Source organism: Electrona antarctica (genome assembly GCF_951216825.1).
Source record: "Electrona antarctica genome assembly, contig: scaffold_47, whole genome shotgun sequence".
In the NCBI taxonomy this organism is placed as follows: Eukaryota; Metazoa; Chordata; class Actinopteri; order Myctophiformes; family Myctophidae; genus Electrona; species Electrona antarctica.
The window spans coordinates 203284-218467 of NW_027638748.1; the positions used below are offsets into that span (position 1 = coordinate 203284).

The following is a 15184-nucleotide window of genomic DNA, read 5'->3' on the forward strand; positions in this document are numbered from 1 at the left end:
ATGTTCAGTCAGTGATAGCCATCAGGCTGGATGGAGAATATTACATGTTCAGTCAGTAGAATATTACATGTTCAGTCAGTAGAATATTACATGTTCAGTCAGTGATGGCCATCAGGCTGGATGGAGAATATTACATGTTCAGTCAGTGATGGCCATCAGGCTGGATGGAGAATATTACATGTTCAGTCAGTGATGGCCATCAGGCTGGATGGAGAATATTACATGTTCAGTCAGTGATGGCCATCAGGCTGGATGGAGAATATTACATGTTCAGTCAGTAGAATATTACATGTTCAGTCAGTAGAATATTACATGTTCAGTCAGTAGAATATTACATGTTCAGTCAGTAGAATATTACATGTTCAGTCAGTAGAATATCACATGTTCAGTCAGTAGAATATTACATGTTCAGTCAGTAGAATATTACATGTTCAGTCAGTGATGGCCATCAGGCTGGATGGAGAATATTACATGTTCAGTCAGTAGAATATCACATGTTCAGTCAGTAGAATATCACATGTTCAGTCAGTGATGGCCATCAGGCTGGATGGAGAATATTACATGTTCAGTCAGTAGAATATCACATGTTCAGTCAGTGATGGCCATCAGGCTGGATGGAGAATATTACATGTTCAGTCAGTAGCTGGAGTCAGGCTGGATGGAGAATATTACATGTTCAGTCAGTGATGGCCATCAGGCTGGATGGAGAATATTACATGTTCAGTCAGTGATAGCCATCAGGCTGGATGGAGAATATTACATGTTCAGTCAGTAGAATATTACATGTTCAGTCAGTAGAATATTACATGTTCAGTCAGTAGAATATTACATGTTCAGTCAGTAGAATATTACATGTTCAGTCAGTGATGGCCATCAGGCTGGATGGAGAATATTACATGTTCAGTCAGTAGAATATCACATGTTCAGTCAGTAGAATATTACATGTTCAGTCAGTAGAATATTACATGTTCAGTCAGTAGAATATTACATGTTCAGTCAGTAGAATATTACATGTTCAGTCAGTGATGGCCATCAGGCTGGATGGAGAATATCACATGTTCAGTCAGTAGAATATTACATGTTCAGTCAGTGATGGCCATCAGGCTGGATGGAGAATATTACATGTTCAGTCAGTGATGGCCATCAGGCTGGATGGAGAATATTACATGTTCAGTCAGTGATGGCCATCAGGCTGGATGGAGAATATCACATGTTCAGTCAGTGATGGCCATCAGGCTGGATGGAGAATATTACATGTTCAGTCAGTGATGGCCATCAGGCTGGATGGAGAATATCACATGTTCAGTCAGTGATGGCCATCAGGCTGGATGGAGAGTATTACATGTTCAGTCAGTGATGGCCATCAGGCTGGATGGAGAATATTACATGTTCAGTCAGTGATGGCCATCAGGCTGGATGGAGAATATTACATGTTCAGTCAGTAGAATATTACATGTTCAGTCAGTAGAATATTACATGTTCAGTCAGTAGAATATTACATGTTCAGTCAGTAGAATATCACATGTTCAGTCAGTAGAATATTACATGTTCAGTCAGTGATGGCCATCAGGCTGGATGGAGAATATTACATGTTCAGTCAGTGATGGCCATCAGGCTGGATGGAGAATATCACATGTTCAGTCAGTAGAATATTACATGTTCAGTCAGTGATGGCCATCAGGCTGGATGGAGAATATCACATGTTCAGTCAGTAGAATATTACATGTTCAGTCAGTGATGGCCATCAGGCTGGATGGAGAATATTACATGTTCAGTCAGTGATGGCCATCAGGCTGGATGGAGAATATTACATGTTCAGTCAGTGATGGCCATCAGGCTGGATGGAGAATATCACATGTTCAGTCAGTGATGGCCATCAGGCTGGATGGAGAATATTACATGTTCAGTCAGTGATGGCCATCAGGCTGGATGGAGAATATTACATGTTCAGTCAGTGATGGCCATCAGGCTGGATGGAGAATATTACATGTTCAGTCAGTGATGGCCATCAGGCTGGATGGAGAATATTACATGTTCAGTCAGTGATGGCCATCAGGCTGGATGGAGAATATTACATGTTCAGTCAGTAGAATATTACATGTTCAGTCAGTAGAATATTACATGTTCAGTCAGTAGAATATTACATGTTCAGTCAGTAGAATATCACATGTTCAGTCAGTAGAATATTACATGTTCAGTCAGTAGAATATTACATGTTCAGTCAGTGATGGCCATCAGGCTGGATGGAGAATATTACATGTTCAGTCAGTAGAATATCACTTGTTCAGTCAGTGATGGCCATCAGGCTGGATGGAGAATATTACATGTTCAGTCAGTGATGGCCATCAGGCTGGATGGAGAATATCACATGTTCAGTCAGTGATGGCCATCAGGCTGGATGGAGAATATTACATGTTCAGTCAGTGATGGCCATCAGGCTGGATGGAGAATATCACATGTTCAGTCAGTGATGGCCATCAGGCTGGATGGAGAATATCACATGTTCAGTCAGTGATGGCCTTCAGGCTGGATGGAGAATATTACATGTTCAGTCAGTGATGGCCATCAGGCTGGATGGAGAATATTACATGTTCAGTCAGTGATGGCCATCAGGCTGGATGGAGAATATTACATGTTCAGTCAGTAGAATATTACATGTTCAGTCAGTAGAATATTACATGTTCAGTCAGTAGAATATTACATGTTCAGTCAGTAGAATATCACATGTTCAGTCAGTAGAATATTACATGTTCAGTCAGTGATGGCCATCAGGCTGGATGGAGAATATTGCATGTTCAGTCAGTGATGGCCATCAGGCTGGATGGAGAATATCACATGTTCAGTCAGTAGAATATTACATGTTCAGTCAGTGATGGCCATCAGGCTGGATGGAGAATATCACATGTTCAGTCAGTAGAATATTACATGTTCAGTCAGTGATGGCCATCAGGCTGGATGGAGAATATCACATGTTCAGTCAGTGATGGCCATCAGGCTGGATGGAGAATATCACATGTTCAGTCAGTGATGGCCTTCAGGCTGGATGGAGAATATTACATGTTCAGTCAGTGATGGCCATCAGGCTGGATGGAGAATATTACATGTTCAGTCAGTGATGGCCATCAGGCTGGATGGAGAATATTACATGTTCAGTCAGTAGAATATTACATGTTCAGTCAGTAGAATATTACATGTTCAGTCAGTAGAATATTACATGTTCAGTCAGTAGAATATCACATGTTCAGTCAGTAGAATATTACATGTTCAGTCAGTGATGGCCATCAGGCTGGATGGAGAATATTGCATGTTCAGTCAGTGATGGCCATCAGGCTGGATGGAGAATATCACATGTTCAGTCAGTAGAATATTACATGTTCAGTCAGTGATGGCCATCAGGCTGGATGGAGAATATCACATGTTCAGTCAGTAGAATATTACATGTTCAGTCAGTGATGGCCATCAGGCTGGATGGAGAATATTACATGTTCAGTCAGTGATGGCCATCAGGCTGGATGGAGAATATTACATGTTCAGTCAGTGATGGCCATCAGGCTGGATGGAGAATATTACATGTTCAGTCAGTGATGGCCATCAGGCTGGATGGAGAATATTACATGTTCAGTCAGTGATGGCCATCAGGCTGGATGGAGAATATTACATGTTCAGTCAGTAGAATATTACATGTTCAGTCAGTAGAATATTACATGTTCAGTCAGTAGAATATTACATGTTCAGTCAGTGATGGCCATCAGGCTGGATGGAGAATATTACATGTTCAGTCAGTGATGGCCATCAGGCTGGATGGAGAATATTACATGTTCAGTCAGTAGAATATTACATGTTCAGTCAGTAGAATATTACATGTTCAGTCAGTAGAATATTACATGTTCAGTCAGTGATGGCCATCAGGCTGGATGGAGAATATTACATGTTCAGTCAGTAGAATATCACATGTTCAGTCAGTAGAATATTACATGTTCAGTCAGTAGAATATTACATGTTCAGTCAGTAGAATATTACATGTTCAGTCAGTAGAATATTACATGTTCAGTCAGTGATGGCCATCAGGCTGGATGGAGAATATTACATGTTCAGTCAGTGATGGCCATCAGGCTGGATGGAGAATATTACATGTTCAGTCAGTGATGGCAATCAGGCTGGATGGAGAATATTACATGTTCAGTCAGTGATGGCCATCAGGCTGGATGGAGAATATTACATGTTCAGTCAGTGATGGCCATCAGGCTGGATGGAGAATATTACATGTTCAGTCAGTGATGGCCATCAGGCTGGATGGAGAATATTACATGTTCAGTCAGTGATGGCCATCAGGCTGGATGGAGAATATTACATGTTCAGTCAGTGATGGCCATCAGGTTTGCTGTTAGTCAGAGTTGGTACACAGCTAGCATGATTTATACTAGGATAAACAAAGGCACACTTTATATACAGATGGCTGCCCAAGTATTGGTCACAATATATTGTAGTAGTCTACTTGCCAGCCCATAGAGCCCTATTGTGAATGGAGTCTCATACCAATGACTGGTCAATGGTATGTAATGGAGTCTCATACCAATGACTGGTCAATGATGTAATGGAGTCTCATACCAATGACTGGTCAATGGTATGTAATGGTGTCTCATACCAATGACTGGTCAATGATGTAATGGAGTCTCATACCAATGACTGGTCAATGATGTAATGGTGTCTCATACCAATGACTGGTCAATGGTAGGTAATGGAGTCTCATACCAATGACTGGTCAATGGTATGTAATGGTGTCTCATACCAATGACTGGTCAATGATGTAATGGAGTCTCATACCAATGACTGGTCAATGATGTAATGGTGTCTCATACCAATGACTGGTCAATGATGTAATGGAGTCTCATACCAATGACTGGTCAATGGTATGTAATGGTGTCTCATACCAATGACTGGTCAATGATGTAATGGAGTCTCATACCAATGACTGGTCAATGGTAGGTAATGGAGTCTCATACCAATGACTGGTCAATGATGTAATGGTGTCTCATACCAATGACTGGTCAATGATGTAATGGAGTCTCATACCAATGACTGGTCAATGGTATGTAATGGTGTCTCATACCAATGACTGGTCAATGATGTAATGGAGTCTCATACCAATGACTGGTCAATGATGTAATGGTGTCTCATACCAATGACTGGTCAATGATGTAATGGAGTCTCATACCAATGACTGGTCAATGGTAGGTAATGGAGTCTCATACCAATGACTGGTCAATGGTAGGTAATGGTGTCTCATACCAATGACTGGTCAATGATGTAATGGAGTCTCATACCAATGACTGGTCAATGGTAGGTAATGGTGTCTCATACCAATGACTGGTCAATGATGTAATGGAGTCTCATACCAATGACTGGTCAATGGTAGGTAATGGTGTCTCATACCAATGACTGGTCAATGATGTAATGGTGTCTCATACCAATGACTGGTCAATGGTAGGTAATGGTGTCTCATACCAATGACTGGTCAATGGTAGGTAATGGTGTCTCATACCAATGACTGGTCAATGATGTAATGGAGTCTCATACCAATGACTGGTCAATGGTAGGTAATGGTGTCTCATACCAATGACTGGTCAATGGTAGGTAATGGTGTCTCATACCAATGACTGGTCAATGGTAGGTAATGGAGTCTCATACCAATGACTGGTCAATGATGTAATGGTGTCTCATACCAATGACTGGTCAATGATGTAATGGTGTCTCATACCAATGACTGGTCAATGATGTAATGGAGTCTCATACCAATGACTGGTCAATGATGTAATGGAGTCTCATACCAATGACTGGTCAATGATGTAATGGAGTCTCATACCAATGACTGGTCAATGATGTAATGGAGTCTCATACCAATGACTGGTCAATGGTATGTAATGGTGTCTCATACCAATGACTGGTCAATGATGTAATGGAGTCTCATACCAATGACTGGTCAATGATGTAATGGAGTCTCATACCAATGACTGGTCAATGATGTAATGGAGTCTCATACCAATGACTGGTCAATGATGTAATGGTGTCTCATACCAATGACTGGTCAATGATGTAATGGAGTCTCATACCAATGACTGGTCAATGATGTAATGGAGTCTCATACCAATGACTGGTCAATGATGTAATGGTGTCTCATACCAATGACTGGTCAATGATGTAATGGTGTCTCATACCAATGACTGGTCAATGATGTAATGGTGTCTCATACCAATGACTGGTCAATGATGTAATGGAGTCTCATACCAATGACTGGTCAATGATGTAATGGTGTCTCATACCAATGACTGGTCAATGATGTAATGGTGTCTCATACCAATGACTGGTCAATGATGTAATGGTGTCTCATACCAATGACTGGTCAATGATGTAATGGTGTCTCATACCAATGGCTGGTCAATGATGTAATGGTGTCTCATACCAATGACTGGTCAATGATGTAATGGTGTCTCATACCAATGACTGGTCAATGATGTAGGTAATGGTGTCTCCGTCTGCATCCACCGCCTTGACTCTGAAGACCACAGAGTTGACCGCTGTGAGCTGCAGACAGACAGATACGACATTAATCCGTGCTGCTATTTCTGGATCCTCATAACAGTCGTGGCGGCCTCGTACAGTTTATTGTTAATGTCGGGCAGAAACCTTCAATATGGTTTTATACTTTGTCATATGATGAGTTTGAGCTATGACCTTATGTGACTAAATTTGACTGAGAGACTGCCATTGGATTTTTTGGAATTTTCGTTTTTTCATGTCATATGAAAGCAGGGAATCATAGACATATTGATTGTTCAGTTTGACCCACCAGTTTTGGAGATATGGCTTATAGAGTAATGTCTTGCAGAAAACAACAAGTTGAGAAAACAGGCTTGAAAGGTTCACTTTTGTGGTCTCTAACATTACACCTAGCTACATGTTTGGGCATTTATTTCATATTTACATGCCGATTTCAGCTCTGACACTTATTTCAGACATGCTCTAGTATGTGAAGAGTCTGCCTGTGCTATTAACTCATTTAAAAAAAAATGCATTGGGAATCATTTCCTGGGCCTGGCGTCGTCATGGAAGGGGGCCGGACTGGGCCTGGCGTCGTCATGAAAGGGGGCGGGACTGTGATGCTCTATAGACATTGGCTGGGTTTCCCAAACGCATATGGTGTAAGACACATGCTCAGATGCCGTGCATAGATGTGCCACGCAATATACATAAATATAATACATATATATTTATTATATTTGTGTGTGTGTGTGTGTGTGTGTGTGTGTGTGTGTGTGTGTATGTATGTATATATATATATATATATAATATATATATATACATATTATATGTATTTATTATATTTCTGTGTGTATATATGTTTGTACCTCGCTGATGTGAAATGGCTGTATCGTCTCCTCCAGGAAGCTTGGCGTGTTGTCATTTTCATTGAGGATCTCGACCATGACCCTGTATCGACTCTGGGGGACAGATGGAGACAGTCTTCATTATGTGTGTGTGAGTCTGGGGGACAGATGGAGACAGTCTTCATTATGTGTGTGTGAGTCTGGGGGACAGATGGAGACAGTCTTCATTATGTGTGTGTGAGTCTGGGGGACAGATGGAGACAGCCTTCATTATGTGTGAGTGAGTCTGGGGGACAGATGGAGACAGTCTTCATTATGTGTGTGTGAGTCTGGGGGACAGATGGAGACAGCCTTCATTATGTGTGTGTGAGTCTGGGGGACAGATGGAGACAGTCTTCATTATGTGTGAGTGAGTCTGGGGGACAGATGGAGACAGTCTTCATTATGTGTGTGTGAGTCTGGGGGACAGATGGAGACAGCCTTCATTATGTGTGAGTGAGTCTGGGGGACAGATGGAGACAGCCTTCATTATGTGTGAGTGAGTCTGGGGGACAGATGGAGACAGCCTTCATTATGTGTGAGTGAGTCTGGGGGACAGATGGAGACAGCCTTCATTATGTGTGAGTGAGTCTGGGGGACAGATGGAGACAGCCTTCATTATGTGTGAGTGAGTCTGGGGGACAGATGGAGACAGTCTTCATTATGTGTGAGTGAGTCTGGGGGACAGATGGAGACAGTCTTCATTATGTGTGTGTGAGTCTGGGGGACAGATGGAGACAGTCTTCATTATGTGTGTGTGAGTCTGGGGGACAGATGGAGACAGCCTTCATTATGTGTGTGTGAGTCTGGGGGACAGATGGAGACAGCCTTCATTATGTGTGAGTGAGTCTGGGGGACAGATGGAGACAGTCTTCATTATGTGTGTGTGAGTCTGGGGGACAGATGGAGACAGTCTTCATTATGTGTGTGTGAGTCTGGGGGACAGATGGAGACAGTCTTCATTATGTGTGTGTGAGTCTGGGGGACAGATGGAGACAGTCTTCATTATGTGTGTGTGAGTCTGGGGGACAGATGGAGACAGTCTTCATTATGTGTGTGTGAGTCTGGGGGACAGATGGAGACAGTCTTCATTATGTGTGTGTGAGTCTGGGGGACAGATGGAGACAGTCTTCATTATGTGTGAGTGAGTCTGGGGGACAGACGGAGACAGCCTTCATTATGTGTGAGTGAGTCTGGGGGACAGATGGAGACAGTCTTCATTATGTGTGTGTGAGTCTGGGGGACAGATGGAGACAGTCTTCATTATGTGTGTGTGAGTCTGGGGGACAGATGGAGACAGTCTTCATTATGTGTGAGTGAGTCTGGGGGACAGATGGAGACAGTCTTCATTATGTGTGTGTGAGTCTGGGGGACAGATGGAGACAGCCTTCATTATGTGTGTGTGAGTCTGGGGGACAGATGGAGACAGTCTTCATTATGTGTGTGTGTGTGTGTGAGTCTGGGGGACAGATGGAGACAGCCTTCATTAGGTGTGTGTGAGTCTGGGGGACAGATGGAGACAGTCTTCATTATGTGTGTGTGAGTCTGGGGGACAGATGGAGACAGTCTTCATTATGTGTGAGTGAGTCTGGGGGACAGATGGAGACAGTCTTCATTATGTGTGTGTGAGTCTGGGGGACAGATGGAGACAGTCTTCATTATGTGTGTGTGAGTCTGGGGGACAGATGGAGACAGTCTTCATTATGTGTGAGTGAGTCGACTCTTTCACACCAAAAGGGGTTCCCGCCCAAAATGGGTTAATAATAATACTAATACTAATAATAATAATGTACTGCTTGGACACATGCTCATTGTTCTTACGTGGCCTACCTGTAATATGTCATTTTCATAGCATTTCAACTCCGCCATAAGGAGAGACCCCAGAACCTGTCGGGGCAAAACAAAATTGGGAGAATGAATGTTGATCTTGACCAACACGGTAGACGGTTCAACGTCAGTACCATCGGTACTGACCAACGGTACTGACCAACGGTACTGACCAACGGTAGACGGTTCAACGGTAGTAAGCAGGGACGTGCAGAGAGTGTTGGAGAGGCAGGGGCTGAAATCCCTTAAGAGGAGCACTTTTGCCCTCTCGCGTTGTGAGCTTGTAGATCTGCTATTTCCGGGGCGCAACCCAGCACTCTCTATCTACTGGAGATGCGGTGTGTACCGACATGGATTTTGAAACAAATTTGTTCAACGCAAAAAATGCTGCGTTCAAGACAAGTTTAGGGGACAGGGGAAAAAAGCAATTATCCTGTCACTGGAAGACGGTTTCTGAACTGCCCACAGCCCTCCTATGAGACACAGACTGGTTTCTGAACTGCCCACAGCCCTCCTATGAGACACAGACTGGTTTCTGAACTGCCCACAGCCCTCCTATGAGACACAGACTGGTTTCTGAACTGCCCACAGCCCTCCTATGAGACACAGATTGGTTTCTGAACTGCCCACAGCCCTCCTATGAGACACAGACTGGTTTCTGAACTGCCCACAGCCCTCCTATGAGACACAGACTGGTTTCTGAACTGCCCACAGACCTCCTATGAGACACAGACTGGTTTCTGAACTGCCCACAGCCCTCCTATGAGACACAGACTGGTTTCTGAACTGCCCACAGCCCTCCTATGAGACACAGACTGGTTTCTGAACTGCCCACAGCCCTCCTATGAGACACAGACAGCGTAGAAATCAATTGCACCATTTTTTTTTCATGATTATTAGTGAGGACCTATTATATGAAGATAGGTTGAAAAGTGTTGAAGTGGTCCTTTAAGGTGGTTGCACACTGGACGCGTTTTTCGGAAAACCGATGGAGAATCGCAGCAAAAAATCAGAAAAACGCGCTCTGTGTGCCGGGACCTTTAAGGGACCTTTAAGGGACCTTTAAGGGTAAAAGGACCTTTAAGGGCACTTCTTTCATACAGGTAAAAGGGCAGCCTCCTTTTGATGTCTATGTGTGCAAGTCCTTGGCAGTAAGCATTTTTTCGGTAACAGCTTTTCAGCTGCTGGAGTGGACAGTAGTACTGGAGTGGACAGTAGTACTGGAGTGGACAGTAGTACTGTCCTGGAGTGGACAGTAGTACTGGAGTGGACAGTAGTACTGGAGTGGACAGTAGTACTGGAGTGGACAGAGTGGACAGTAGTACTGGAGTGGACAGAGTGGACAGTAGTACTGGAGTGGACAGTAGTACTGGAGTGGACAGTAGTACTGGAGTGGACAGTAGTACTGGAGTGGACAGAGTGGACAGTAGTACTGGAGTGGACAGTAGTACTGGAGTGGACAGTAGTACTGGAGTGGACAGAGTGGACAGTAGTACTGGAGTGGACAGTAGTACTGGAGTGGACAGTAGTACTGGAGTGGACAGAGTGGACAGTAGTCCTGGAGTGGACAGTAGTACTGGAGTGGACAGTAGTACTGGAGTGGACAGTAGTACTGGAGTGGACAGTAGTACTGGAGTGGACAGTAGTACTGGAGTGGACAGAGTGGACAGTAGTACTGGAGTGGACAGTAGTACTGGAGTGGACAGAGTGGACAGTAGTACTGGAGTGGACAGTAGTACTGGAGTGGACAGTAGTACTGGAGTGGACAGAGTGGACAGTAGTCCTGGAGTGGACAGTAGTACTGGAGAGGACAGTAGTACTGGAGAGGACAGTAGTACTGGAGTGGACAGTAGTACTGGAGTGGACAGTAGTACTGGAGTGGACAGTAGTACTGGAGTGGACAGAGTGGACAGTAGTACTGGAGTGGACAGTAGTACTGGAGTGGACAGTAGTACTGGAGTGGACAGTAGTACTGGAGTGGACAGTACTGGAGTGGACAGTACTGGAGTGGACAGTAGTACTGAGTGGACAGTAGTACTGGAGTGGACAGTAGTACTGGAGGGACAGTAGTACTGGAGTGGACAGTAGTACTGGAGTGGACAGTAGTACTGGAGTGGACAGTAGTACTGGAGTGGACAGTAGTACTGGAGTGGACAGAGTGGACAGTAGTACTGGAGTGGACAGTAGTACTGGAGTGGACAGTAGTACTGGAGTGGACAGTAGTACTGGAGTGGACAGTACTGGAGTGGACAGTACTGGAGTGGACAGTAGTACTGAGTGGACAGTAGTACTGGAGTGGACAGTAGTACTGGAGGGACAGTAGTACTGAGTGGACAGTAGTACTGGAGTGGACAGTAGTACTGAGTGGACAGTAGTCCTGGAGTGGACAGTAGTACTGGAGTGGACAGTAGTACTGGAGAGGACAGTAGTACTGGAGTGGACAGTTGTCCTGGAGTGGACAGTAGTCCTGGAGTGGACAGTAGTACTGGAGTGGACAGTAGTACTGGAGAGGACAGTAGTACTGGAGTGGACAGTAGTCCTGGAGTGGACAGTAGTACTGGAGTTGACAGTAGTACTGGAGTGGACAGTAGTACTGTCCTGGAGTGGACAGAGTGGACAGTAGTACTCGAGTGGACAGTAGTCCTGGAGTGGACAGTAGTACTGTCCTGGAGTGGACAGTAGTACTGGAGAGGACAGTAGTACTGGAGTGGACAGTAGTACTGGAGTGGACAGTAGTACTGGAGTGGACAGTAGTACTGGAGTGGACAGTAGTCCTGGAGTGGACAGTAGTACTGTCCTGGAGTGGACAGTAGTACTGGAGTGGACAGTAGTACTGGAGTGGACAGTAGTACTGGAGTGGACAGTAGTACTGGAGTGGACAGTAGTACTGGAGTGGACAGAGTGGACAGTAGTACTGGAGTGGACAGTAGTACTGGAGTGGACAGTAGTACTGGAGTGGACAGAGTGGACAGTAGTACTGGAGTGGACAGAGTGGACAGTAGTACTGGAGTGGACAGTAGTACTGTCCTGGAGTGGACAGTAGTACTGGAGTGGACAGTAGTACTGTCCTGGAGTGGACAGTAGTACTGGAGTGGACAGTAGTACTGGAGTGGACAGTAGTACTGTCCTGGAGTGGACAGTAGTACTGGAGTGGACAGTAGTACTGGAGTGGACAGTAGTACTGGAGTGGACAGTAGTACTGGAGTGGACAGTAGTACTGGAGTGGACAGTAGTCCTGGAGTGGACAGTAGTACTGGAGTGGACAGTAGTACTGTCCTGGAGTGGACAGTAGTACTGGAGTGGACAGTAGTACTGGAGTGGACAGTAGTACTGGAGTGGACAGTAGTACTGTCCTGGAGTGGACAGTAGTACTGGAGTGGACAGTAGTACTGTCCTGGAGTGGACAGTAGTACTGGAGTGGACAGTAGTACTGGAGTGGACAGTAGTACTGGAGTGGACAGTAGTACTGGAGTGGACAGTAGTCCTGGAGTGGACAGAGTGGACAGTAGTACTGGAGTGGACAGTAGTACTGGAGTGGACAGTAGTACTGGAGTGGACAGTAGTACTGGAGTGGACAGTAGTACTGGAGTGGACAGTAGTACTGGAGTGGACAGTAGTCCTGGAGTGGACAGTAGTACTGGAGTGGACAGAGTGGACAGTAGTACTGGAGTGGACAGTAGTACTGGAGTGGACAGTAGTACTGGAGTGGACAGAGTGGACAGTAGTACTGGAGTGGACAGAGTGGACAGTAGTACAGGAGTGGACAGTAGTACTGGAGTGGACAGTAGTACTGGAGTGGACAGAGTGGACAGTAGTACTGGAGTGGACAGTAGTACTGGAGTGGACAGTAGTACTGGAGTGGACAGTAGTACTGGAGTGGACAGTAGTACTGGAGAGGACAGTAGTACTGGAGAGGACAGTAGTACTGGAGAGGACAGTAGTACTGGAGAGGACAGTAGTACTGGAGTGGACAGTAGTACTGGAGTGGACAGTAGTACTGGAGTGGACAGTAGTACTGGAGTGGACAGTAGTACTGGAGAGGACAGTAGTACTGGAGAGGACAGTAGTACTGGAGTGGACAGTAGTACTGGAGTGGACAGAGTGGACAGTAGTACTGGAGTGGACAGTAGTACTGGAGTGGACAGAGTGGACAGTAGTACTGGAGTGGACAGTAGTACTGGAGTGGACAGTAGTACTGGAGTGGACAGTAGTACTGGAGTGGACAGAGTGGACAGTAGTACTGGAGTGGACAGTAGTACTGGAGTGGACAGTAGTACTGGAGAGGACAGTAGTACTGGAGAGGACAGTAGTACTGGAGAGGACAGTAGTCCTGGAGTGGACAGTAGTACTGGAGTGGACAGAGTGGACAGTAGTACTGGAGTGGACAGTAGTACTGGAGTGGACAGAGTGGACAGTAGTACTGGAGTGGACAGTAGTACTGGAGTGGACAGTAGTACTGGAGTGGACAGTAGTACTGGAGTGGACAGAGTGGACAGTAGTACTGGAGTGGACAGTAGTACTGGAGTGGACAGTAGTACTGGAGTGGACAGTAGTACTGGAGTGGACAGAGTGGACAGTAGTACTGGAGTGGACAGTAGTACTGGAGTGGACAGTAGTACTGGAGTGGACAGTAGTACTGGAGTGGACAGAGTGGACAGTAGTACTGGAGTGGACAGTAGTACTGGAGTGGACAGTAGTACTGGAGTGGACAGTAGTAATGGAGTGGACAGAGTGGACAGTAGTACTGGAGTGGACAGTAGTACTGGAGTGGACAGTAGTACTGGAGTGGACAGAGTGGACAGTAGTACTGGAGAGGACAGTAGTACTGGAGTGGACAGTAGTACTGGAGTGGACAGAGTGGACAGTAGTACTGGAGAGGACAGTAGTACTGGAGTGGACAGTAGTACTGGAGTGGACAGAGTGGACAGTAGTACTGGAGAGGACAGTAGTACTGGAGTGGACAGTAGTACTGGAGTGGACAGTAGTACTGGAGTGGACAGTAGTACTGGAGAGGACAGTAGTACTGGAGAGGACAGTAGTACTGGAGTGGACAGTAGTACTGGAGTGGACAGTAGTACTGGAGAGGACAGTAGTACTGGAGAGGACAGTAGTACTGGAGTGGACAGTAGTACTGGAGTGGACAGTAGTACTGGAGTGGACAGTAGTACTGCAGTGGACAGAGTGGACAGTAGTACTGGAGTGGACAGTAGTACTGGAGTGGACAGAGTGGACAGTAGTACTGGAGAGGACAGTAGTACTGGAGTGGACAGTAGTACTGGAGTGGACAGAGTGGACAGTAGTACTGGAGAGGACAGTAGTACTGGAGTGGACAGTAGTACTGGAGTGGACAGAGTGGACAGTAGTACTGGAGTGGACAGTAGTACTGGAGTGGACAGTAGTACTGGAGTGGACAGTAGTACTGGAGAGGACAGTAGTACTGGAGAGGACAGTAGTACTGGAGTGGACAGTAGTACTGGAGAGGACAGTAGTACTGGAGAGGACAGTAGTCCTGGAGTGGACAGTAGTACTGGAGTGGACAGAGTGGACAGTAGTACTGGAGTGGACAGTAGTACTGGAGTGGACAGAGTGGACAGTAGTACTGGAGTGGACAGTAGTACTGGAGTGGACAGTAGTACTGGAGTGGACAGTAGTACTGGAGTGGACAGAGTGGACAGTAGTACTGGAGTGGACAGTAGTACTGGAGTGGACAGTAGTACTGGAGAGGACAGTAGTACTGGAGAGGACAGTAGTACTGGAGAGGACAGTAGTCCTGGAGTGGACAGTAGTACTGGAGTGGACAGAGTGGACAGTAGTACTGGAGTGGACAGTAGTACTGGAGTGGACAGAGTGGACAGTAGTACTGGAGTGGACAGTAGTACTGGAGTGGACAGTAGTACTGGAGTGGACAGTAGTACTGGAGTGGACAGAGTGGA

At 45.6% G+C, this 15184-nt stretch overlaps 1 protein-coding gene across 1 annotated transcript; it reads right to left on the bottom strand.

Moving 5' to 3' along the window:
- Window positions 1-636: 636 nt before the first annotated feature.
- Window positions 637-9312, bottom strand: cdhr5-rs (cadherin-related family member 5, related sequence; the record flags this gene model as incomplete). The annotated part of the gene is made up of 4 exons (XM_079530656.1): window positions 9255-9312; window positions 7407-7499; window positions 6496-6582; window positions 637-654 (listed from the first exon to the last, which is right to left on the bottom strand). Exons 1-4 carry the CDS (start codon window positions 9291-9293, stop codon window positions 637-639), a joined length of 237 nt encoding a protein of 78 aa, XP_079386782.1. The 5' UTR covers window positions 9294-9312.
- Between the last annotated feature and the right edge of the window lie 5872 nt (window positions 9313-15184).